Source organism: Monodon monoceros, unplaced genomic scaffold (genome assembly GCF_005190385.1).
Source record: "Monodon monoceros isolate NGI ecotype Baffin Bay Population unplaced genomic scaffold, NGI_Narwhal_1 Super_Scaffold_18, whole genome shotgun sequence".
In the NCBI taxonomy this organism is placed as follows: Eukaryota; Metazoa; Chordata; class Mammalia; order Artiodactyla; family Monodontidae; genus Monodon; species Monodon monoceros.
Window position 1 is genome coordinate 142839123 of NW_021703774.1, and position 24284 is coordinate 142863406.

Consider the following 24284-nt stretch of genomic DNA (forward strand, 5'->3'; position numbering starts at 1 on the left):
GGGAGGTCTCGCCAAGGATGGCTGGGACGCTCAAGACTTGATGAGACTTAATTATGTGGCAATCTCTTACGCCCAGGTTGTCTGAGCAGGTGGTCTGGGGTGACACACCCCACGGCTCTTTCCATGGCTCTGATCTGATTGTTTATTGGCGACTTGGATGAGGTTGGAGAGGTCCAGTGCTCAGATCTGTGGATGGACAAAGCTGGGAGGCAGAGCAGAAAGAGTGGACAACAGAGCCAGGATCCCAAAGGCTCTCAACAAGCTGGAGCTCTGGGATGACCCTAAAAGATGGTGCTTTTTAGGGACAAGTGGCAGGTCCTCTGTGTGTCCTAAACTCCAATATCACAACCCTTCTGTGAACAGACACCAGTGGAGGAGCACAGCGCCTGGACGTGGCTTCTGTCTCCAGTGTCGTGGTCACTTAGCACAGAACCTGGCACCCAGAGGGTGTTTACTGCCTGTCCGCGGGATGATTGTGCAGACAAGGAAAGTACACTAAGTCTGGAGTCGGGCATGTGGATTCAACTCGTCTCTGTTCAAGTCTTTGTCCTTGGACAAATCAGCAACGCCTTTCTAAACTTCAGTTCCCTCATCTATAAAATGGAAGTAATAATGCCTACTTTTTCCAATGAGATAATGGATTATCAACTCCACAACCTAATCAATATTGGATTCTATTATTAAGACACAGCCCCTGCTTTCGAGCATGGACAGAAGCACCAAGAAGCCCTTTCAACACAGCCTGACAGTTGTAAGAGGAGGACCACCCTTACCTTGGAATAGTGGGATGTGGGGGGTGGGGATCTTCAGGTGGAGACATGAGGAAGAGCATTCCAGGCAGAGCAAGCACAGTGAGCAAAGGGCATGGAGGTGGGAGGTGTGCAGTGCCCTGAGCACCATCTCAGGGCCCCAAGGAAGGGGAGGAATCAGAGTGGTCAGTTGCATGGCCAAGTGAAGCGTGGCCTTGTGGGTCAGAGCCAGGAGTCTGGACTGAGCACAAGGTTTTAGGCGTGATGAGATTTGTTTTTAGAAATGTCACTCATCTGCCATATGAAAGACAGTTGGAGAAGACCAGTCTGAAGAGGGAGGCCAGGCAAGAAGCTATGGCAGTGGACCGGGGAGTTGGGGAAAGGCTGAGACCAGGAAGAAGCCACGTGACTTAGAGGGTATTGAGGGGCTGGACTGGTCAGACAGGAAGAGGCAGCGGCTGGCTTATGCCGTCACTCCTCTGTGCCTCAGCATCATGGGACACCAGGCAGAAGCTCTGACATCGAATGAATCAGATATCGATTCTAACTCCCCTGCTTCTAGCTGTGGGACCTTTCTGTAAAATGGGGACACAAACACCCACAACAGGGTGAATAGGATAAAATGACATGATCACTATAAAGTGCCCAGAAGGTAGACGGCTCATATTCAGAATGTCCTTCCCCCCTTGTCCTGATTAAAAGTCACCTTATCACTTCATTCATTAAATACGTACATCTTTACTATCACACCTGCATGCCTCCCTGCCTCCTTTCAGTCAACGAATATCCTCCAGAATGAATGCAGCTCCGAGAGGACAAGACCCCAGTCTGCCGCATTCATCACTGCAGTCCCAGCATCCAATACAGCGCCTGGTCCCTAGTAGATGCTCAGTTAATGTTCACTAAATTAACTAAGCACCTTCTAGGCACTATTCCACATGCTGAGTATCAGGCTGAGCACGACAAAGTGCAGCTCTCAGGAAGCTTGCCTGAGTGGAGACAAAAAAAAAAAAGTATGATTCCAGATAGTGATAATGCTATAAAGTACAAAGGGTGGCATGTTAGAAGGTGTCAAGGGGGACTGTTTGCCAAGTGGGTGATCAGGGAAGGTGACATTGGCGCCAAGTGTTCCAAACAGAGGGACAGCTAACACAGAAGCTCTGGAGCAGGGACCAGCTTGAGACGATCGAGAGACCAAAGGGTGTTCATGTGGCTGCAGCACGCACGATGAACGAGAGGAAGAGACATCCAGGAGGAGGCAAAGGGCGTGGGCAAGGGCCACGTCACGTGGGGCCTCGCAGGACTCGAGGAGGAGACTGGATTTTATTCGCGGGTGATTGGGAAGCCATTGCAAAGTCTTAAGGAGAGAGGTGGCTCAATCTGGTATACACATTTTTTTTTTTTTTTTTTTGCGGTACACGGGCCTCTCACTGCTGTGGCCTCTCCCGTTGCGGTGCACAGGCTCTGGACGCGCAGGCTCAGCGGCCATGGCTCACGGGCCCAGCCGCTCCACGGCATGTGGGATCTTCCCGGACCGGGGCACGAACCCGTGTCCCCTGCATCGGCAGACGGACTCTCAACCACTGCGCCACCAGGGAAGCCCTGATATACACTTTTAAATGATCACTCTGGCTGCTGTATGGAGAATGGATTGGCGGACAGGTGAGGAAGGAAGCAGGGAGCCCAGTTTGGTTATTAGTGTCCAGGTGAGAGGCAGGTGGCTTGCACCACAGTGTAGAGGTGGAGGTGGAACGCAGGGGGTACTTGCTTCCTCGCTGACCACCTCCGCCGCCCTCAGCAGCATTTGGCCCCATCGTCTACCCTTTCCCCCCTGCCCTGATCACAAGAGAGCCAACGTGCTTGCATCCTCCACACACACAGGCCCAGGAGCCTCTCAGGGATGGGAGCCAGGCTTGGCGGAACTCCAGCACCACTAAGCACGGGGCTGGGCACGGCCCTGCTGGGGTCCAAGGGTGACATCAATAAACCAGGGAAGGAATGGAGGAGAGGTGGCCCCCCATGGCAGCCTCGTGTCTAAAAGCACGAGGCTATCATTAACCAAAGAGAGAAATGGGGCAGGAAGCTGGGGCAGATGGCACGTGGCTTTATGGAAGGATATGAGGCAAAGTGACGGAGCAGTTAAGAGAAATCAGGGCAAAGTGCAGCAGCCGCCTGGTCACCCCAGTCTAGGCATCCATGTGGGTCGGGCCTTCTAGTCAGCCCCAAGGTAGGGCCTCACGTCTGCCCTGAGACTTGCCCCACTGAGGCAGGGACGCCACTGGCAGAAAGTACAGGTGCCACCGGGCACGTGACTTGGAGGGGAAAGCACCACTGGAGAAGCGGGAAAATCTCGGTGGAGAAGGGAGCCTTGGGAAAGCAGCTTGCCCTGAAAAGAATACGAAGGAGGTCAGGTGGGAGCCAGGGGCCCACCCTGCCCGAGGGCTCAGGCCAGAAACATGTCCGACAGCAAGCGGGCGAGTTAGGGCTGGAGCCAGGGAGGAGCGAGGCAGCTGTGCTGGTGGACCCGAGAAGCCCCCCAGGCATCCAGACGAGCTAACCCTCCACCCACCAGGCAAAGCAGTCCAGTAAGAGGTGAGCTGGCAAACTGGGCAGAGCTGAGCCTGAGCTGAGACAGCTCACTTCCACCCCTCAACTGTCAAGTCCCAAATCACCCCTCTCTCTACCTGGGCCACGGCCCTAGCTCAGGCCCCAGGCCCCCTTCCCCACATTAGGATCATGGAGCAGCCTCGTTACCCTCTCCAGGCTCTGCCCCTCCAGTCTACTCTCCTCGCCACACCTGTCTGATCCTTCAAGAGTGCCCCATTGCCCTTGAGACTGGATTCAAGTTCCTGAACTGGCCCTCCAAGTCCACCTTGATCTGACCCCCACCTACATCTCTGCTGCTCCTCCTGTGCCCATTCTGGCTGTAGTACTGTTCCTTCTCCCTGGGATGTCCTCGTCCCCTATCTCAGCCCTGGGGACCTTCTATACTCAACACAGGCACTCCTCCTTCAGGGAGCCTTCCCAGAACACTCCAGTACTGGGCTGGCCCTGCGAGCACTCTCTGCTAGATCACCTTGTCTTGTGCTCGCCTCAGTCCTGCGGGTTCCTCTTCCCAGCAGCATCCCAGACTCCCCGCTGCCCTGTGCCCGGCCCTGTGCTGGCCACTGAGGACAAAGACGTAGAAATAGTATCCCTGCCGTCAAGGAGAGCCAGTGTGCTAAGGGCGGTGACCCACCCGCGGACGCCCTCCACACAGCGCAGACTGGGAGGAAACAGCCCACCTACTCCAGGGCTCAGAAGGAGAAAGAGGGATCTGAGCTGGGCCTCAGAGGATTTAATGGTAGGGGAGCAGAAAGGGCATTCCCAGCAGAGGCAAGGAGAAGAGAAAAGACAATGTCTAACAAAGTAGGGCTTAGTCTAAGGCGGGTGGGAGGGGTGGGTGTGAAGTGCTGGGGCCGTATCGCCCATCCTGAGAAGCTTGTGTCCATCCTGTGAGTGACAGGAACCAGAGGAGGTTTTGGAGCAGGAGACTGACGTGGCTGGAGTCAGGTTCTAGAAGGTCGGGTCTCCAACCCCCAGTGCCCTAACGATGACTTCCAGAAAGGACACAGACCAGGAACCGATTCTTTTTTTTGTTTCTTTGTTTGTTTTTTTTGTGGTATAGGAACCGATTCTTGACTGTTAGCGGGCCTTCGCCCATGTCATGCCCACCGGCTGCCACGTTGGGGGTGTCAGGGCAGGGAAGGGAACAGGGGAGGGAGCGAGGTCCAGACTCAGTGGGTTTGGGCTTCTTGCAGGGGCGAGGGGGAGGGACTTGGAAGCCTCTGCCCCAGGCTGAACACTTCCTCCAGGGTGGCAGCTGTGCCCTGACTACGCTGGGCGTGGCTCCAGTGGGTCTCAGGTCCTCTAGGGCCAGGCGGCGGCAGTCAGCATGGCTGCCTCTCAGGGGTCATCAGTCGCTCCACCTCCCGCATGAACCGCAGACACAGCTCTTCCTGCCACGGCAGAGCCACGCACTGCACAGCCACAGGCAGGCCCACGCTCTTCTTCACGGCCTGCAGGGGACACAGGCGTCAGGACGGGAGGTGTCGAGGCAGGACCCCACCCTGGGCCCAGGAAGCACCCCAGCTGGAGAGGAGGGCAGCACGGCAGGGCCAGCCCGCAGTCTTTAGGGGTCTTAAGAAAGACAGACGAGAGGACATGAGGGCGATCTGGCTGTGACACCTGTCACCCCATTGATCGCCAGGGTTGACTTGGCTGATCTGGCTGGCTAGGCGGGTGTCCCCTTCCTCCCTCACCACTCCATGTGCGTCCCTCCCAAAGCTGCGTGCTCGGTCGAAGAGGACGACCTTCCCCGATAGAGGAGGTCCGTTCTTCGGTCAAGGGTATACGAGCAGCTGCGCTCCCCTGCTAGAACCTCCAAACAAGCTCTCAAGACAGACAGACAAGGATACTCGTGTTTATACTGTCTCCTCCACTAGAGGAAGGGGAGCAGGTGTGAGTCCAGGGGAAAAGGGACTTACCTTCTGCAGCGCCTTGTCCCAGATATCCCCAAAGCAGCCCTTGTAATGCTCCAACTGGGCCTCGTCCTCGGCGGTCACCGTGGTGACAGGCACTACCCCCGCAGGGAAGTCCAGGCAGTTGTAGAGCAGAGTGTAGCTGATGGCCCCTGAGACACAGCACATGTGGCTGGAGCAGGTTGGGTGACCTTCCATGACAACTGTCCTCTCTGAGCCCCAGTCTTCCACCCTGTGAAATGGCACCCTGCATCCACAGACAGGGAGAGGTTCTCTCCTAGGGCTGAGACTTGAGTGAGGGTGACAGAGCCCGGGAATCCAGATTCAGGGCGGGCTGGAGAGCGCGCGGACGAGCTTGCCCTGTGCCTCTTCCCGGCAGCTTCCCCCCGCCTGGACTGTTGCTGCTGTCTTCCTGGTTTATCTAAATCCCACCTGGGCTTCAAACACCACCTCCCAAAACCACAGACTCTGTAACATGATCTCCAACTTGAACAGTGCTGAGGACAGGGTCCCACATGACTCCCATCTCTCCAGCCAACCAGACTGTGAGCCTCTCAAGGGTGAAGTCCTCCCGCAGGCGGGCAACCCACCCGCAGGGTTCCTCTTCTTCTACCTCCCAGCAGCCCCACCAGGCAAAGGGCTGAACTCATAGAAGAGAAGAGACAGGTGACAGGGCTGTGACGGGGCTGCAAGCCTCACCTGTGGCCTTGCCTGGGCCATTCAAGTCTAGAGCAGGGCCCAGCATGGGGGTGAGCAGCACATCCAGCTCCACTGCTCTCCACTGGGCAATCACAGAGTGACGGTACACCTGGGGAGGATACCCATACACCAGGGGAAGCACTCAGACACAGCCCGTTACATGGACTCTCCAACGCAGGCACTGTGGCTGGGGTGACTCTAGCCCTGGACCTGCCCCAGACATGAACTGAACCACAGTGGGATGGAGGACCTCAGGGGTATTCAGACAGGGCTGCTCTCAGGGGGCATCACCTGCTCCACAGAACCACAGACACCACTCTTCCTACCAGGGCAGGGCCATGGAGTGCTGGCTACAGGCAGCATCAGAGTGGCAAAAGAGGTATCCAGGACAGGAGCCCCAGGCTGACCCAGGCCCCTAGGACGGGTCTCCGGGCAAGTGAGGGTCTGACAGCAGTCCCCAAGCTGTCAGGGAGTGGAAGGGAGAACGATGGGCCACTCCAGGGGACCAGTGGCCGAGAGACCCCAACGCAGGTGCCCTGTCCAACTCCACCCTCCACCCGCCCTACTCTAGTCGAGAGGCTCTGGCCTCACCTCAATCTCGTGGTGCAGTTCCCAGAGTTTTCCAGCTGACCTGGACAGAGGGAATGAGGTCACTGACCATGATGATCCCAGCCATGGGGATTAACAACATCAGACCCCTACTCTCAACACCTCCCAGATCTCATTCCTCCTTGGACCCTTCTCAATTCCAGGGCACTCTGAGAGGAAAGTAAAGCAGGGCAGAAGTTCTAATCCCTAAGTTCATGTCCCACTGAGTCCCCAGGAGGGACCTAGGCCTGACTCCTTGCTACCCTCAGGACACAGGAGAGGCCAGAGCCACCCAAGGTCCTAAATGCCTGGTGGTAACAGAAGGAGCAAGTCCACAAGATGTCAGGGCCTGAGAATGGGACAACTTATTCCCAGCTTTTCCGGCATGAGCCACTGAGGGGCAGGCAAGAGAGGGCGCGATGCAGTCTGATCGCTAACAGTAGTACCCTCATGGGTTCCCAGCACCCCCGCTCCTGCCTCCCGCCAGCTCCTTCCCGGGCCTTTCCAACCGTGCCCAGCCAGGGCAATCTTCTCCTCTCCACCCCCTCCTATCCTGTGCTCTCCCTCAGGTCCTTGCTCTCCAGGCTTTCCTGGACCTTGCTAAGACATCTTCAAGATCCTCCTCGAAAGCCACAGAAGTTGCCACCCTGCCTGCGCCCTTTCCAGCCTCAGAAGCTACTTCTCTCATCTTTTCCTGTTGGAAAGCACTTGGACCCAGGTCAGGGGAAAAGGGGGGCAAGCATCTGGGCATGGGAAACATTCTTACCGAGACTTCATGCTGTTGAGAAAGGCTGACAACCTTGGGAGCTGCAGAAGGACAGACACAGTCAGTGACTCAGCTTTGGGCCAGGTGTGGCAATAATCTTCAGGCCAAGCTGCCTGTGCTTCCTCCCTCTGTCTCTCCCCCCATGTCCCGGGTCAGCACCCCTTTCAGCATGCATGTTAGGTGAAGATCAAAGGGCATGGGGGGAGGAGAAGAGACTAGGTGAGGGCTGAGAAGAAGAGGAGGCTAAGGGGAGGGGGGAAGAGCCCCAGAGGCTCCCGCCCGGCCCAGCCCACCCCTTCTATTCCTTGTGCCCTCACCAGAGGCCTTAGCATGAAAGCCAGCAGTCCTTTAAGCCAGCTGGGCAGCCTCAGAGCTGAGATCAGGTTTCCCAAGCAGGGGTCCACGAAATCACCTTTGCTGGGAGACAAAGGGTCCAGTCCAGACACATCCACCCCAGGCATCCCTCCTGGCTCACCCCCACCTACTGCATCCCCCGGTCTCTACTCAGTGGCTCTGCCTACCTCCCTCCTCACCAGACTCTGGCAGTCACGCTCTCCAGCCCCTTCATCTCAGCCTCTCCTTCCCAACATGTGGCTTGTGTCTGCAGACCCTTTGGGATGCCTGGGCTCCACCCACACCCATGGAGCTCCCCAAGGCAGGACTCCCCGTCTCCCTCCCTGGCAAACTCAGCTTAAAGCAATAAGAACTACAGGCAGCATCTCCCTGGCCAGGGCGTGATACTGAGGGCATTTCCCCCGTGGAGGCGGATATTGGCCTGGAGGCACGAGTGGCGCAGTCTTGAGTAGGCACCGTGATCCTTGTCTCTGAGGCTGTCTCTGCTCTAGATCTCAGGGAAAGGTCTCAGGCGGCTGATCCTGGAGCCTCATTCCCAGGGCCAGAGTGAGGGGTAGCCCCTTCCGCTAAAGCCTGAACCATACTTAGCTACTGCGGGAAGTCCAGTCAGTCTGGGCATGTCCCCAGGAGGCACCTTCACAGGCCTGTCCTCTGCCCGTGTCTACCTTTAAGGACTGAAAACACCCAAGTGGAACCAGCTTCTCTAAACGTGAGCTCTGCGAAGTCCCTTAAAGCGGGTCTGGTCCAACCTACTGACTTTACAGACAAGAAAACTGAGGTCCTACTCAAAAGAGAAAGACGTGGCTCAAGTGAGAAGAGCCCGGAGTCACAGAATGACGTCTACACCCCTGCCCTCCTATTTGACCCTACCCTTGTCTCTCAATCTTTCCCAAACAGATAGGCAACTCCCTGCTTACCTCCTGCCTCCCAGCCAGCTCAGCTCAGGATGAGGCCATGGGTGCTCAATCCAGCCTCCCCCTGTGCTGGCACCTTTCCAAAGACTCCTGGCAAGGTAGTGCCAGGCTCAGCCTGCAGTCAGAGGGGTGGCAAGGTCCCTACCCAGAATGCTCAGACCTTCTTCACATTCAGCTGAGGCCTGTCCTCCATCTTCCCCCAGCCTGGCCTGTCCCTGGGGTTACAGCACCCAGCTGCTCTTCCTGGGTCTCCCCATGTCCTGATCCCACCACAGACCTCCAAACCCAACATCACTCACAAGTTCTGTAGGAAGCTCTTGCCACCGTCACTGAACAGCCCACCCGTCGACAGGGTCTCCAGAGCATGGGGTATGTTGCTTGGCAGGAAGGGAACCAGCTGCAGGGACTGAGGAGTGTAAGACTCCCAGACCTAGAAACCCTTGGGTCCCACCACCCCCATGCTACCCAGGCAGCCCCGAGCATGGACTGGACCAACCCTGCCTTCACGGTACCCTCACTGGAGCCGCAACGGTGGCCTTGTTGGCCCGTGATAACTCCCTGTAAGATGCACATCAGGAGAGAAGTCTGGAGCCACACATAAGCCTGTCTCAGATGAACATCCCCAAACCTGCCATCTCAGAGCCCCAGGAACCTCTGGACAGCTGTGCACCCCTGTCTGTGGTCGACGAGGCCCTCCCAATGCAGCTCACAGCTCACACATCCCCAGCACAGGGGTGAGCTCACCATCAATCATGTACCCCAATACTTCTGATCAGCCCCTTTTTACTGGTCCCCCAGGGACCGAATTCCCATCCCCAACCACAAAACAATCAGGGTGGAAGGATGCCAGGGATGGGTGGCAGGCATGGGTACCAGGAAGGCTTCCCTGAAAGAGGGGCGATGCCAGGACTTGTGGGCTCCCACCTCCATACCGTGTGGCCAGCAGCTTCGAGTCTCTTCTTGGTCTCCAGCAGGGCCCGTGTCATGGCCGGGGTGGGCATGGTATAGTTGTCAGTCTCATAATACCCCACACGCAGGGGCTGAGAGCTTGTGTAGACCTGGGGGCAACACACAGGAGTCAGAGTCAGGTCAGGACAGGGTGGCCCCAAGCAGGGCTCCCAGAGCTCAGAGCAGCTACTCAGCCCCAGACGCAGCTTTGAGGCTGCACCCTAGATCCCCCGAAAACTGCCTGCCAGTGAGGCCAGCCCCTTCTGCATATGACCCCTTCACAAAACACCTTCACAATGACTTTGCAGGTGGGCAGAGCAAGAATGAGGATTCCCACTGGTCCTACGAGGAAACTGAAGCTTCAGGTCTAGATAGGGAGATAGGCCCAGAGTGGAGCGGGGACTCAGCCAAGGCCACTTGTCAGGGCAGAGCTACAAGACTAGGTCAGGAAGCCAGGTATCCCGCGTCCTGAGCCGAGGCTCTCCACAGCCTGTTTCCAGAATGCTAGTCCTGGCTCCCGTAATAGATCGTTCCAGACCTCAGGACACGAGCCTCACCTCCTCCCCACCTCTCAGGAAGGGGCTCTTGAACGACTGGTTTCACTTAGAACATCTCCTCTGCTGAGGAGGGGTAGCTCACCCCATCCCCAGCCCCGATCTCCTGCCTGCCCCAGCGCCTTCAGCCCTTCCAAGGCAACCTGGGCTGGGTGAGGGCAAGAGGTCTGTAGGGAGAAATGCAAGACCGCTGAGAAATGGCGCTTACATCACACAGACAGCTTACTGTCTACATTAACATGGCTTTACTATTCCACTGCCCACATCGATCTAACTTGACTACTCCTGAAAGTGTTGTACATAAAGTACAGATAACTTTATCAGTCATTCTTAAAAGACCCGTCAATTCTTCAATAGAAGCACCAAATGACAGCTTATCCCCTAAGACTCCTTGAACCCCTCTCCTCAGAATCCTCACCTTGCTGTATCCACCAGTCCTAACCTATTACATCATGATCTGTACCCAATCCTAACCAATGCCCCACACTGAAATATCCACCTGAAACCAACTTCAACATCCTAACTTCGCACCCCTCCCCCACGCTGCTAAGGCTCTGTGGAGGCAGCACTCCCCCTCACCACAGAAAGCATTAAACTCAGCCTTATCTGATCAACAGGCTGTTTTGATGATATTTTGGGGAGCCAGCATCTGACACTGCCCACAGATCCCAGCTTTCTCTGGGAGGGAGACAGCTCCGCTTTTAACTGTCCTTAACTCACTCAGCCTACACGCCAAGCATCCCTCTGGAGGCTGGGGATAGGGACATGAATACTATAGGAAAGGCTCCTAATTACTGGGGATCAAACACAGATAAGGTACAGGAGTGCTCTCTCAAGCTGTTCTTAGCCTCGAGGCCACTCCTGTTCTGCAGTGACAGCCCCCAGGCTGGGCCGGAAGGTGGGCCTTTCCTCAGCTCTGGCTCCCAGCCCACCAATTTGAAAGCCTCAAGGTTTCCAAATGCAGGCAAGGGCGCCATCTGGTGGCTGTCTGAAGAGGCGCTGCTGCTGGCCTCAGACACACACACCGCCCCGCCCCGCTCACCCCCCTCACCCCACCCCACCCCCGGCCCTGCCGGGGTGGTTTTCAGGAGACAGGGCCTCCAAGTCCTGCTGCAATGCGGGGAGTGCTCTCTGGGCTCAGGAGCACCAGTGAAACCTGAATCCACCCCATGCCCACCCCCACCCCGGCTCACCTCCTCCCTGAAGGGCAGGGGGGGCACGGAGGGGTCCAGGTGGAACATGTCCTCACACAGCAGCGCTCGCAGGCACAGCGCCAGGCTCTCCACGTCCCGGGCCATGGGGCCGACCGAGAGCTGTACTGTGGCGCAGGGAGGGGAGGAGAGAGAGATCACCCAGCCCCAAGGAGCTCTGGGGCCAGGTCCAAGCAAGGACTGGGCCGTGGCCCGTAGTGTGAACAGGGACAAGGCGTAGGAACTCAGACCTAGAGTGGCCTGGGGGCCCAACACTGCCCCAAGGAGAGGCAGGGGCGGAGGCAGATCAGGCAGACCCCCCTCCTCCAGGGCATAGAGGGAACCACAGACCTCACCTGCTACCTGTCCATAGACACAGCCCTTCAGGCCACTCTTGCTGGATAAGAAACACAAGATGTTGGCAATGGGAAATGGCCATCCTCTGCCCAACCCCACATCCATACAGCAGCTCCCAACTCTCTCACCACTTTGGAAACTAGGAACCAAGGACTGTGGTGCTGCGACACTACCTCCCAGCAAAACCCCAGTCAGGGAATCCCTGCCTGGAGCCCAGAGAGGTGGGAAGCTAGGCCAAGGTCACACAGCGAGAGACTCAGAAGCTCCCTCCCCCGACCACCTGCACCATACCTGATGCGGTTCCCTGTGGGTTTGAGGCCGCAGATGCCACAGAAGGCAGAGGGAAAGCGAATGCTTCCTCCGATGTCGGTGCCTAAGCCCAGTGGGGAGCCCCCAGCCGCAATGAGGGCCCCCTCACCCCCTGAGGAGCCACCTGGGCTCTTGGAAGACTTCCATGGGTTCACGGTCTGGCCAAAGAGGGGGTTACCACAGTCATAGCTGGAGGAAGCAGAAAGGGGTCAGCCCATGTCACGCTGGCACCGGTGCCCCTGCCCCCACCCCACACCCGAGACACAACCTGAACATGGACTGGGGGACATTGGTGTACACGAAGGGCAAGGCCCCCTGCCGCTTCAGCACCTGCACCACCACGCTGTCACGCTCTGCTGGCGCCCCCTCGTGCAGGCTCAAGCCCAGTGTCGAGTCCTGGCCCTAGAAGGAGGGATGGGCGAGAGGGACGTGGCTGACGAGCCGGGGGCGCCTCGGCAGCACAGGGGCTGTTCCCACCCCCCCCCCACAGGCCGTACCCATGGTGCCCTCTCAAGGCCTTTGGACCTGGTACTTCCTCTGAGGGCCCAGGGTGACCCAGGACGCAGAGCTGGCTGGCAGGGACTGGGGCAGGGCACACCTTGTAGCTGAAGCACTCCTTGAGGCTCACTGGGACGCCGTAGAGCAGGCCCTGCCTCGGGGCCTGGCACAGCTGAGCCTCACAGTCTGCCAGGTAGGCAGTCACACAGTTAGTCCCTTTGTTCACTTCCCAGGCCTTGGGGAGAGAGAAATGGGTACAAGAACAAAGCGAGGCTGGCTTTTCTTTTTTTGTTTCAGTTGTGTTAAAATTCCCTTACCACCCAGGGAAAGGGTAACCAGAAACATGACCCAGGGGCACAGAGGATAACCTAGGCCCAGCACTCGCCTCACTAGGGACATGTGGCTCCAGCCTCACCCTGGCCGTCTCTGGCCTTCAACTCCAAAACGGACAGAGTGAGAGTACTCCCAGGGCCGGGACACAACCAGGGCACTCAAAGGGGCAAGATACTGACCTCAGATGCCCCCCAGAGGCCGAGCTGGGAGGAGGTTGACCCTTGGCCACCCCAACCCCTGTCCTCCTCCAAGCCACACCCTCTGCCCAGTGAGGCTGGCAGATCCCCGTGTCAGGTCACACTGGGAGTCAGTGCAGGGCAAGGCTTAGACCCAGGCTACAGCCTCCCAGCAGCGCAGGGAGCCTCCCAACTCCTCTGCCCCAGGGGGGCCCAGGTGAAGCCTCCCCTCCCCCAGGAACCCTTGAAGCTGATAATCAAGTCTGGTGGACGCATGGCTGACTGATAGCAACTGACAGGAACATGGGTGTGGCCCTGTTGCCACACTCAGGTACAGGAAATCTGTCTCCTGCCCCAGGGCAGAAAGAGAAGAGGCCAATCTGTAGCCAGAATGCTCTCTGTGGATGATTAAGGGGGGCAGGAGCTTCTTCAGGGACATGGATTCATTAGAAACAACCCCGGCTGTTGAGACTGTGTGTCCTCTCAGGGCACCCGGCCCAGGGGTGTCCAGTCCTTTCTCTACAGTCCCTCTCTGCCCCGCTCTCAGCTGCAGTCGCTCACACCGCCCTCATACACGCCCGTCAGTCCCCCTGGCACTCATGTCCACCTGCTTAGGGGTCCCACTCACTACCACATGCTCTCTTCCAAGAAATCATATCAGATACAAGTCACACTCATAGAAGTAAGTCAGAAAAAGAAAAACAAATACCATATGCTAACACATATATACAGAATCTTAAAAAAGAAAATGGTTCTGAAGAACCTAGGGGCAGGACGGGAACAAAGACGCAGCTGAGAATGGACTTGAGGACATGGGGAGGGGGAAGGGTAAGCTGGGACAAAGTGAGAGAGTGGCATGGACATATATACACTACCAAATGTAAAACAGCTAGCTAGTGGGAAGCAGCTGCATCTCACAGGGAGATCAGCTCGGTGCTTTGTGACCACCTAGAGGGGTGGGATAGGGAGGGTGGGAGGGAGACGTAAGAGGGAGGGGATATGGGGGTATATGTATATGTATAGCTGATTCACTTTGTTATACAGCAGAAACTAACACAACATTGTAAAGCAATTATACTCCAATGAAGATGTTTAAAAAAAATGCTATGGCATATATAGACAAGTCACACTCACAAAGCACATTTCCTTCTTTCATTTTGTTTCAAACACATTTCTTGAGCACTTACTATATAAAAGACACAGTGTTCAGCAATAAGGTGCAAAGACAAATAAGACTGTCCACCAAAAGCCCACATTTGCCTTGGGAAAGAGAAAGACAAGGCAAGCCCTACAATGCGATGAGAAACGTGCTGTTAGAAAGTGAACACTGAAGAGGAAACCCTAACTCAGGCTGGGAAGGGAGGAGGGTCCTGGGAGGCTTCCTGGAAGACTCCAGAGACTCCTCTCTGAGCCCTGAAAGCTCTTCCGGGGGAGCCTGTTGCACTGAGCAGGGCAAGGAGGAGAAGAGCCTCGCAGGTAAAAGGAACCCCAGTGCAGGCGCTGGGTGCCAGGGAACTGCCAGCAGCTGAGCCGCTGATGCCCCAAGCTACAGAAGGCCTTGGCCAGAGAGGACGCTGAAGAGCTGAGGGGGCACCTGGCCAGGAGGCTGGCGCTTGGTCCCAGAGGGAGATGGTGGTGGAGGACCAGGGTGGCTGAAGAGGGGGAGACAAGGGGATGGACTAGAGACAGCTATAGGAAGGGACCAGACCAGACTTGGTGACTGATGGGGTGGGGGCAGAAGGGAGAGGGAAGTCTGGGCTAAAAGCCAGGTTTCTAGCTAAGACAACATGCTCAGTATCCACCCCCCCGCCCCTCCCCCCCTCCCCAAATACACACACAGAGCCATTTTCTCTCTTCTCTCTCTCTCTCTCTCTCTCTCTCTCTCACACACACACACACACACACACACACACACACACAGTACCTCCCTGGCACTGTGATCCCACCAGGGTCCTCAGTGGGACAAAGTCCAGGCCAGGTTTTCCCCCCAGCCTTGCAGAGAAAGTGGAGGAAGGAGCAGGGTCACTCCCAGGCTTTACCTTTCCCAAGTAGGTGAAGAGCACAGCCTCCGGAGACAGCTCCCCACTGTGCAGCTTCTGTACCAGTTGAGGCAGAGGCAGGGCCAGCAGTGCCTCTGAGTCCAGGTCAGGGTTCTGGGGAGACACCTCGGGTCAGTCCCCTACTCCCCCGCAGGCTCCATGTGCCTGCAGCTGACACGAGCGGCCCATGCCCCCAAATCCCCACACCTACCAAGCACGTGCTGTCACCTGCCAACCCGTGACAGATGTGCCCACCCACAGCTCTGACACCACAAATGTGGTCCAGCCTGGGCAGGCCCTTGCCACCTGTAGAAAATACAGATCTATCTCTTCAAGAAGCTTACCTGAGAGGGGTCCAGGGAGAGGCCATGCCCAGGCTGATCATTAGACCATTACTAACAGGGACCACCAATGACTACCTACTGCGTGCCAGGCACCATGCCAATGTGCTCCATGTTTGGATGAAATCTTACTACCATTCCCATTGCACAGCTAAAGAAACTGAGGCTCAGCAAGGGGAAGTGCCTTGCCTAGGACTTACAGATAAACTATAGTTCTCTGCCCATTCAGCATGGGCTGACCACTGGCTGTCCACCTGCACCTAACTACTCAACACCTTGTCAGGGGAGGGCAGAAATAAGAAAACCCTGTCCTGGGTGGTTAGGGTTGGAGCTGGAGCCACATCCAAATGAGAGGGTTTTTTTGTTCAGTCCATAGATATTCATTAGGCACCTATTCCGTAGCAGGCACCATGCTAGGCAAGGGGATACAGCAGTGAACAAAAAAGTCACATCCAGGCTTTGGGGGAGCTTACACAAGGTGCAGAGTTGGGGATGAGCAGATAATTCATAAGTAAATAAGAATTTTAGATAGCAAGAAATAAAGAAAATAAAATGGATGCAGTGAGTGGGCGGCACACAGGTAGAGGGTGGTCAGGGAAGAGCTCTCTGAAGGAGAAGGGATGTTTGATCAGACACCTACTGCCAGGCCTCGAAGGCCCCCGGAGTCTCTGGAGTCAGCCCCTGCCTGCAAACATCCGCTGGCTTCCCCCTTGAGGGTATTGGGCTAATTAGTAAATAGGGCTAGGAGGACATCTGAGTTGCAGGCACCACATCTCATCTCTACCCTCCTCTGCTCCTGCCAAAGTCACCAGGGACTTCCTTGTTGCCGAATACAACAAACACTTGACTCTGTTCATTCTGCTCCAAGTCTCATGGAGGCATTCAGAGGGCTCGCTTCAGTTTCCTCTGGGCACAGACATACCCCGCTCCCCGGGGCTCCCTCCCACCTCTCCGCTCCTTCTGTCATCCGCTCATTCAGTCAACACACAGGTTCTGAGCATCTACTATGTGCTGAGGACTAGCTAGGGCTGTGAACTTAGAGATAACCAAGACAGACAAGTCTCTGCTTTCAGAGCTTACCTTTAAGAAAACAAACAAGTTAATTGGGAAAATAATTTGAAAAAGAATAAAAGAAAAAAAATATTTTTTAAAGAAAGAAAATAAGTTAACAAAGAATGGACAGATCATGGCAAGTGTGAGAAAGGATAAACGGAGCCTGTGACAGAAAGAACAGAGGAATGACTCAGATGGGCTGGGTAGGTGGTGGTGACATTTCAGATGTGATCTGAAGCATGAGAAGGAGCCAGACGCGGGGAGAGACAGAGGCTCCTGGAGGTTCCTCTGGCACCTCTTCTTCCCTCTCTGATGCTGGGAGAAGTCACTCCTTCTCATGGCTTCCACTGCAGGCCCTCTGCCTATCTCACAGCCTCCAGATCATCATCCTTCGACTGACCCAACTGAGCTCAGACCTACTCGCTGAGCTACTCCCTTTTCTCCCTCTGTCCCTGTGTCATTCCCCTGAGCTCTGTGCCTCCCCCCCCCTCTCCACTGGCTCCTCTTCCCTCAGGGAAGGACGCTGCCCTCCGTCTTCCACTCACCCCCTCCCTCCCACCCACATCCAATCACCAAGCCCCCTAAGTAGCTCTGGCAAATGGCCACCTCTCTGTCCCCTCTACCAAGACCCTTGCCAGTGCACATCCTTCCTCTCCCGGGTCAGACAGGGGCCACCCAACTGGCTGCCCCGCCCAAGCTTTGTGGCCAGGCCAGACAGTGCAATGTCCAAGCCCACCTTGCCTCTCCCCTTAAAGTCCCCTTCACACCACAAGCTCCAGGAGATGCTTCCAGGCCGTGGTCCTGTCAGACTCCCCTGAACCCCCTCAGTGCAACATGGCCCCCTCACACCCACCACACGCCCAGAGCTGAACGCCCACCACACACACCCACCACACAGCCTTTGAAGCCTGGCCTCAATATCAGGAACACTCCACCTCTTCCCTGAATTTGTTAAATGGATTCAACACTCACTTGGGATTTTTTTTTTTTTAAATAATACAGGCAGCTACAGGGAAGGAAAAAAAGAAAAATGGATCCATGATCTCCCCACCAACACACGAGACAACCCCTAGTGACGTACTTTTTTAAAGGTATACAGAATGAAAAGTGAACATTTCCCCCCACCTCTAGGGCCTCCCTGCCCAGTCCCTCTTCTGAAAAGGAAACCATAGTTAACAGTTTCTGATGAAACCTCACAGGAAAAAAAAAAAATGTCTGTGAAAAACCCACAATGTGGGGCTTCCCTGGTGGCGCAGTGGTTGAGAATCCGCCTGCCAATGCAGGGGACACGGGTTTGAGCCCTGGTCTGGGAAGATCCCACATGCCACAGAGCAGCGAAGCCCGTGCGCCACAGCTACTGAGCCCACATGCCGCAACTACTGAAGCCCGCGTGCCTAGAGCCTGTGCTCCACAGCAAGAGAAGCCACCGCAGTGAGAAGCCCGCGCACCGCAACAAAGAGTAGGCCCCGCTCGCCGCAACTAGAGAAAGCCCGCGCGCAGCAAGGAAGACCCAACGCAGCCAAAAATAAGTAAATTAATTAAAAAAAAATTAGTATGGAGAGTGCAGGGAAGTGTACAAATAACGTCTCACCAAGCATGTGGCCATCTGTATGCCTACTTTTTCAAGCAAAAGATACTATAGCTATCATTGAGTCACTGCCCCTCCTCCATCTGTTTTTCTCCTTCTGAACCACCTACTGTCCTAATTTCAGGTATCCTCGATTGTCCTCCAAGTCTTTTTTATTTTCACTCATGGGGTTTTTTTTTTTATCGCTTTTGTCCTATTTCAAGATATCTCTTCCATTTGATCATGTAGGCTACTGATACTGATCGAAACAAAAACCATACTGTTCTTCGCGTTATTCATTGAATTGTTTTGTTTTAAAATCAGCTTCAGGTTGGTCTTGGAGACGCCAGGGGATGGAACTACAGGTCAGATCCAGTTGAAGGAAGTGGCATTTGTAATCCAGTGGAATTTTGACAAAAGGGCTTGTAAGGGATGTGTGGGAAGGGTATTCAGGATAAAACTACAGGTGCGGAGGCACAGAGGGATAAGCAGGTGTTCTGGGATGGCTCTCCCAGCCATAATATTCTGTCAATGGTGGTCTCTCTCTTCAGTCCAGAAAGGATACTGAAACTCATTCAGGGGGCAAGGTGGAAACAAATGCAACAAATGGGCATGTTACAGGTTAAGCTTCATGCGGTCAACAGAAAATACAAGAAATACGCCTCACTCTAAAGTTGCTCTGGAGTCCAGAGAAAGATGAACCATCTTGCAGTGTTCAGGAGGCGCTTAGTACTCCTCCTCCTCCAGCAACGCCTCGGGACACAGGAAGTATCTGGGTCCCAACTAGCTTTCCTGCTGTCTATCAGGCAGGAGCTGTACTATAAGCTGCTGTATTCTTCCAGGGCCCTACTAACCCTGGGCCCCTTCCCAAGGCCCTGGATGAGCTCAGCTAAACTGCCCACCTCCTACCCATTCCCAAAGCTATTGTCATGAAGACAATATCTTTGTCTTCTCTGCTGATTGCTCAACACATTGAGGCTCCTAAGATAGTTCTCCCTCTCTTCTCCCAGTCGCTGGAAAACCAAAAGGTGATTTCCCTGCTTTCCCATCTGCAAGAGCCAAGTTTTGGTGTTCCGAGGCCAGGCTCTGCCCCGTGGAGGCTGTTTCAACAGCTTTTGGTATTTCAGGGCCAAAGTTTCTACCCTTGAAGAGTCAGTTCTTAAAAATAATGAAAGGCTGTTGCTCCAGAAGGAAACTGTGTAGATGCTGATGCTTGGAGTTGAAGTGAGGGAAGACCCACCCTTCTACCACCCCACACCCCTACCAGCTGGTGGGTTCGTTGCAACCAGGACGGGAGTCCTGTAGGCACAAACTGTGGACAGATTCTTACAGCTGCCTCCACACAGCCCTCGGCGCTGGCAGAACTCAGCTAGCCAGCTGCACAGGACCTGGAGCCTCGGGAGCAGCCGAGGGTCTCCAGGCTGAGCCTGGCATCACTGCAAGGATCCCTGAGCGGGGCACCAAGGAGGTCAGCCAGAGAAGGAGGATCAGACAGTGATAAACCTGTGCCCAAGTAGGGAAAGTGACCAGTTTGGATGGAATACCTAAAAACTGACTGATTGTGTACTTTTCAGCCAGCTTGATGAGTGAAGGCTGGAACCAGATACATTTTTATTTCAATAAATAAACAAATATGACATTTCCTGGTCCAGGAATGGTGTGGAGTGAATCCATACCATTACATCCAGCTAAAACCTCACGGCCATCAAGGCCATACCCAGGGCCTGGCATTCAAGGCCAGGGTCTCTCTTCCTAATCTTTCTCCCCTGCTCCTCTCCAGCGGAATGAGGCTGGATGGTCCCACCAGGCATCTGGGTTCTAGTTCCAGCTCCTGCCTCGTGCTGTCCCATTATCCGGAATGCCTTCCCACCTGTCAGATCCAAATCCTATCAAACACTCGGGGCAAGTCTTCCCTCCCTCAGCACATAAGACCTGAGTTCAGCATTTTGACTTGGAACTGGGTCCAGTGTGTCACACATCTGGAGGGAAAGAAAGCCTCCCCTTCTAGGCCTCTCCCTCGCCCCCATACACACACTGAGCTGATCCAGAGGAGAAAATCTTGTTGACAGATCACCCACCTAAACCTATTCATGCAAAGGGCTTATAACCCATCAGACTCGACAGCCTAGGTGGCAGGGGTCCAGCTCCGCCAGTAACTCCCTGTGGACTTGGGCAAGTCCCTCCCCAGCTCCCTCTTAGCATCCTCAAGCACATATCAATGAGTTTGAACTGTAAGCTCTCCAGATGCCCTTGGCCATCACTTTATGATTCCAAAGTCCTCAACCCGAGCATCCTATTGGTTCTCACACTTGCGTTTTAGAGTCCTAATAGTGATCTTGAGATTCTTTGGCACCAGAGCAAAGCTCCTCTTTGACCCAGTGCGCGACAGCCTTCGACAGCCTGCCCAGTTCCTTTCGTTTCCCTTCCTCCCCTAGGCCCCATCTGGCTCAGAAAGAGTACGGAATGCATTACGGCGAGAGGAGTTTCGGCGAGTTACGAACCTGCGCTGCCCGCTGCCCGCCGCTCGCCCCTCCGCGCGGCCGGGCGGCTAAAAGTGCTGCCGCCACCCCAGGCCCTCCCCCTGACCCCGATTCCAACCCCGGCCATCACCTGGAGACGGAAGCGCTGCGCCGCCTTGTCCATGGTCTCCAGGGCCGCTTGCTGCCTCTGTCGTGCCCGGGCCGCCGCGCCCCGCGCCGTCCGGTGACTGGACCAGCGCAGGGCCAAGGCCGCCGCCACCAAGCAGCAAGCCAGGGTAGCCCCGGAGGGGCCGGAGAGCGCGGCCCACAGTTCATCCAGCACCATGGTCTCCCGCCGCCGACCGCTGCCGAAGAGGAATCAGCACGCGCGGACTCCGCCGCAAAACCCGGCCTGGATCAACCTAGGATCCAGCGCCCGCCTCCGCTGGAGGGAGGGAGGGGCGGTGCCGCAGCCGCAGACCCGCGGGGCGGGGCGCTGTTGCCTGGCAGCCGGCCAGAGGCTGGTAAAGCGCAACCGTCAAGGTCAAGCGCGGCAGCTCGGCTAGGACTGCTCCGCAAGTCCTCACGCATTGGGCCAGGCGGAGCGGGAGGAGCACCCGATTCCCTTGGGCGCCCTCGGAAGCTCGAGCGTAGCAGAGGTTCGGCGCCCCCGTCTGGCCCGACCTCTGCCCTGCGCACCCGAGAGCCCCAACTCCCGGAAGATGCAGTCCAGCCGGAGCCCCTGCGGGTAATAGGACGGAGAGCAGCGATAGGCTGAGCTCCCGGACCTGTTTAATCCCCGCAAACAGTTTAGCAGCATCTTCCTTGGAGAACCTTGGGTTGAGCGGTGCATCACAGGGCACCCACCTCTCCCCTGCGTGGGGCTTTGAGGTGCCAGGCAGAGATGGGCACAGGATGTTCCTCTCAGGGAGCCCACCTGCTGCCCCCTCTCCTCCCCCACCGTGGGACCCGGTGTCTCCCTCCCTGGACTCTTCTTCATGGCCAGAATACCCGTCACTTGTCCTTTTGCTCAGCCACCTCCCACAGACTGACCTTCCCAGGGTCACTCATTTCCAGTCCTGGGCCCTCCTGGATTTCACACTCAGGAAACAGAAAGAACTGCTTCTGTCTGGGGACCTGACACTCTTCATTAGTGGGGTGGGTGGATTATATATACACACACATAATATTTCTCCCATCTAGGCCTTTCTCACAGGACTTTATGTGCTTTATTTCATTTGTCCTCCCAACAGACCTATGAGGAAAGCATTTTTATTATCCTCATTTACAGATAAGGTAACTGAGGACAAGAGGGGTTAAATGACTTCTGTGGGTCACAGAGGTGGCTGAGTGGGGATTCAAACTCAGGTCCGATCCTAAACCATTGCTCTTAACCATCAAGCAGTACTACCATTACTGCCCCTGGAAGTGAGGCTTTGTGGGATGGGATGTGGGAAAGTGCTCTGTGGCTGGAAAACTCTGTCTGCTGAAACACTGCTGTCCATCCAGTTCTGTCTTTACCTCTTTGAATCCGTGCCTTTTCCCGTAAAAGGATGAATGCCTACCTCGCAAGACTGTTAGGAGGAGTGTGAGATCCTTGCTGTGAGCTGGGGAAACTGAAGGAGGTACCAGATCTTCAATCAGGCCTTATGGAGCTCAAGGTCTGGTTGAGAAGGAAAAAACATGCATAGACCAAGAAACAAAAGACATGCTTTGGTGGAAATGCAGAGATCATGTGGCATGAATCCAAAAAGCCTTGGATGCTGGGCCCTTAGGCTGAATAGCCCTTGGGAAAGCCAGATAGCACAGTGGTTTAAAGTTTGCCTCTGGAGCTGGAGTGTCTGGTAACCCATCCTTGTTGTGTGACTGTGCTCCAGTTTCCTTACCTGTAAAATGAGGATAATAGTACCCCCGCCCCCAGGCCAATTCTCTGGTACTATTGTAAGAACCAAATGAGCTAACACATGAAATGCAGCCAGAACTGGGACTAGCCTATAGAAAGCAATCCATGCATGTTAGTCAGTATATTATTGTTGTTGTTATTATTAGAGACCTACAGAGAGGGGTTTTCTGACCTGAGAAGCCCAAGCTCAGGAACCAGACTCCCTGAGTTCAAATCCTAACTTTGCCACTTACTGTGTAACCTTCAGTAAATCACTTTAACCTCTTGTGCCTCAGTTTCCTTATCTGCAAAATAGGAGATAATCGTAGTGACTGCTTCATAGAACTGTGAAGATTACATGAGTTAATTCAAGGGAAGTTAATTCAAAAGAGTCAATTCAGCTAATTAAATGAGGTTAGAACAGCACCTGGTCCATTGTAAGAGCTCAATAAACATTGACTCATTACTTTAAACAGAGATGTGACACAAATGTTTTGGAAAGGCAATGTGGACGAGGACGGGGAGAGGAAAGCTGGAGGCAGAGACCGTGGAATGGAAGAGCAGGCGGATGTGGGGTTCCAGTGGGGCTGGGGTTTCCAGGGCTCCACCTGTGTTACCAGAAAAGCATCTGTAATTCAACACCACACCATTCCTCGAGACAAAACAGCACTTGCCTGCCCTCAGGTGGTGTGTGTAAACTAGAGTTACTGGTATTTGCAGTCGCTCAAGCAGGCCCTGGTGGGTTTCCTGAGCAGTATCAGGGTTCTCCCCCACTAGCTGGTGACCTTGAGCAAGTCATCCTTATGTATCCTCAGCTGTCAAGTGTGAAGACAGGTAAATACCTTGCCAAGTTCAGTTGGAGGTGGGGGCAGGGCAGAAGGGATGAGGGGTAGAGCTTGCAGAAGGGGAGGAAGCTTCTCAGATTCCAGAGGGTTTGAACCCTGTCTTTGTTCTGGGGGTGAGAAGAGGGAGTGTGCCCCTGTTCTCAGTAACTGCCCTGCTTTGTTTTCTTTCACTTCTGTGAGCCTTTCCTCAACACAGAAGGGGAGGGCAGGAGCAGGGCACAGCCTGGCTCCAAGGAACTCACAGTTCCACAAGTGACATAGGATACCACACTCAGAAGCACTACCTGTGGGGCATTTTATAATTTCAAAGCACTGACAGGTCTTTGACCTCAGCTGACTGAGCTCCCCAACCACCTCAGAGGCCCCCTACTCTTACACTCTCCCCAGAGGGAGGGGAGAGTTTGTCTCCTATGGCAAACGATTCCAATACCACAGCTTTCTATGTCTCCGCTCTTTGCAAAGAGCTCCTCCCTTCAGAAGGGAGCTATTTCCCCACCCCCTGTAAATCTGGGCTGAACTTTGACTTGCTTTAACGATCAGAATGCAGTGCACGGGATGTTGTGTTAGTTCTGAGCCTAAGCTGCAAGAGAATTGTTTTCTTTCTCTCTCCTGGAACCCTGCCACTGCCATGAGAAGAAGTCCAAGCTAGCCTTCCTGAGGATGAGGCCATGTGGAGTAGAACCTCAGCCAGTTGTCCCTGCTCAGGCCCTTACACAGGTGAGAGCCCAGCCAAGATGAGCAGAGCCACTTGAATGCAGATACATGAGTGAACCTAGCCAACCAACAGACTCAGAATAATAAATGGTTGTTTAAATCACTAATTTGGGGGTTGGTTTATTACAAAGCAATAGCTAATTGACATACCTCCCAATCCCCATGGCCCAGATGAATAACTGAGGCCCCCAGACAACCAGGGACTTGCTTAATACTCCATAGTGAGTGGGGGCCCACTGTGAGTCAGACCTGGATCTTTGAGACTCACTGCTACCTCTGTAACAGGGATACACACACCTAGACTTTAGAACTGTTATTAAAAGTTCCTGGGCTTCCCTAGTGGCGCAGTGGTTAAGAATCCGCCTGCCAATGCAGGGGACACGGGTTCGAGCCCTAGCCTGGGAAGATCCTGCATGCCGTGGAGCAACT

At 55.0% G+C, this 24284-nt stretch overlaps 1 protein-coding gene across 6 annotated transcripts; it reads right to left on the reverse strand.

The window, feature by feature from the left end:
• Positions 1–4375: 4375 nt before the first annotated feature.
• On the reverse strand, positions 4376–21039 carry LOC114898918 (fatty-acid amide hydrolase 1). 6 transcript variants are annotated; one of them, XM_029229089.1, is made up of 15 exons: positions 20566–21038; positions 14995–15108; positions 12547–12681; positions 12217–12350; positions 11931–12137; positions 11639–11679; positions 11286–11410; positions 9523–9648; positions 8890–8987; positions 7640–7739; positions 7323–7363; positions 6560–6599; positions 5969–6077; positions 5276–5421; positions 4376–4807 (listed from the first exon to the last, which is right to left on the reverse strand). In XM_029229089.1, the coding sequence occupies exons 1-15, from the start codon at positions 20758–20760 to the stop codon at positions 4679–4681; spliced, it is 1740 nt and encodes a 579-aa protein (XP_029084922.1). In that variant the 5' UTR covers positions 20761–21038; the 3' UTR covers positions 4376–4678. The 6 variants fall into 6 exon arrangements, 2 of the variants coding, with proteins under 2 accessions (XP_029084922.1, XP_029084921.1); XR_003794481.1 differs by having other exon boundaries at positions 5276–5501; positions 11286–11679; positions 20566–21039; XR_003794480.1 differs by having other exon boundaries at positions 5276–5516; positions 11286–11679; positions 20566–21039.
• Between the last annotated feature and the right edge of the window lie 3245 nt (positions 21040–24284).

Excerpts from the sequence above, each read along its gene's own strand:
- LOC114898918 (XM_029229088.1), bottom strand. The coding sequence starts at position 20,760 with ATGGTGCTGGATGAACTGTGGGCCGCGCTCTCCGGCCCCTCCGGGGCT. Across the intron at positions 15,109-20,565 it reads CGCAGCGCTTCCGTCTCCAG|AACCCTGACCTGGACTCAGA; the intron begins GTGATGGCCGGG and ends GTGTCTCCCCAG. Across the intron at positions 7,740-8,889 it reads AAGAGCTTCCTACAGAACTT|CAAAGGTGATTTCGTGGACC; the intron begins GTGAGTGATGTT and ends TTTGTCTCCCAG.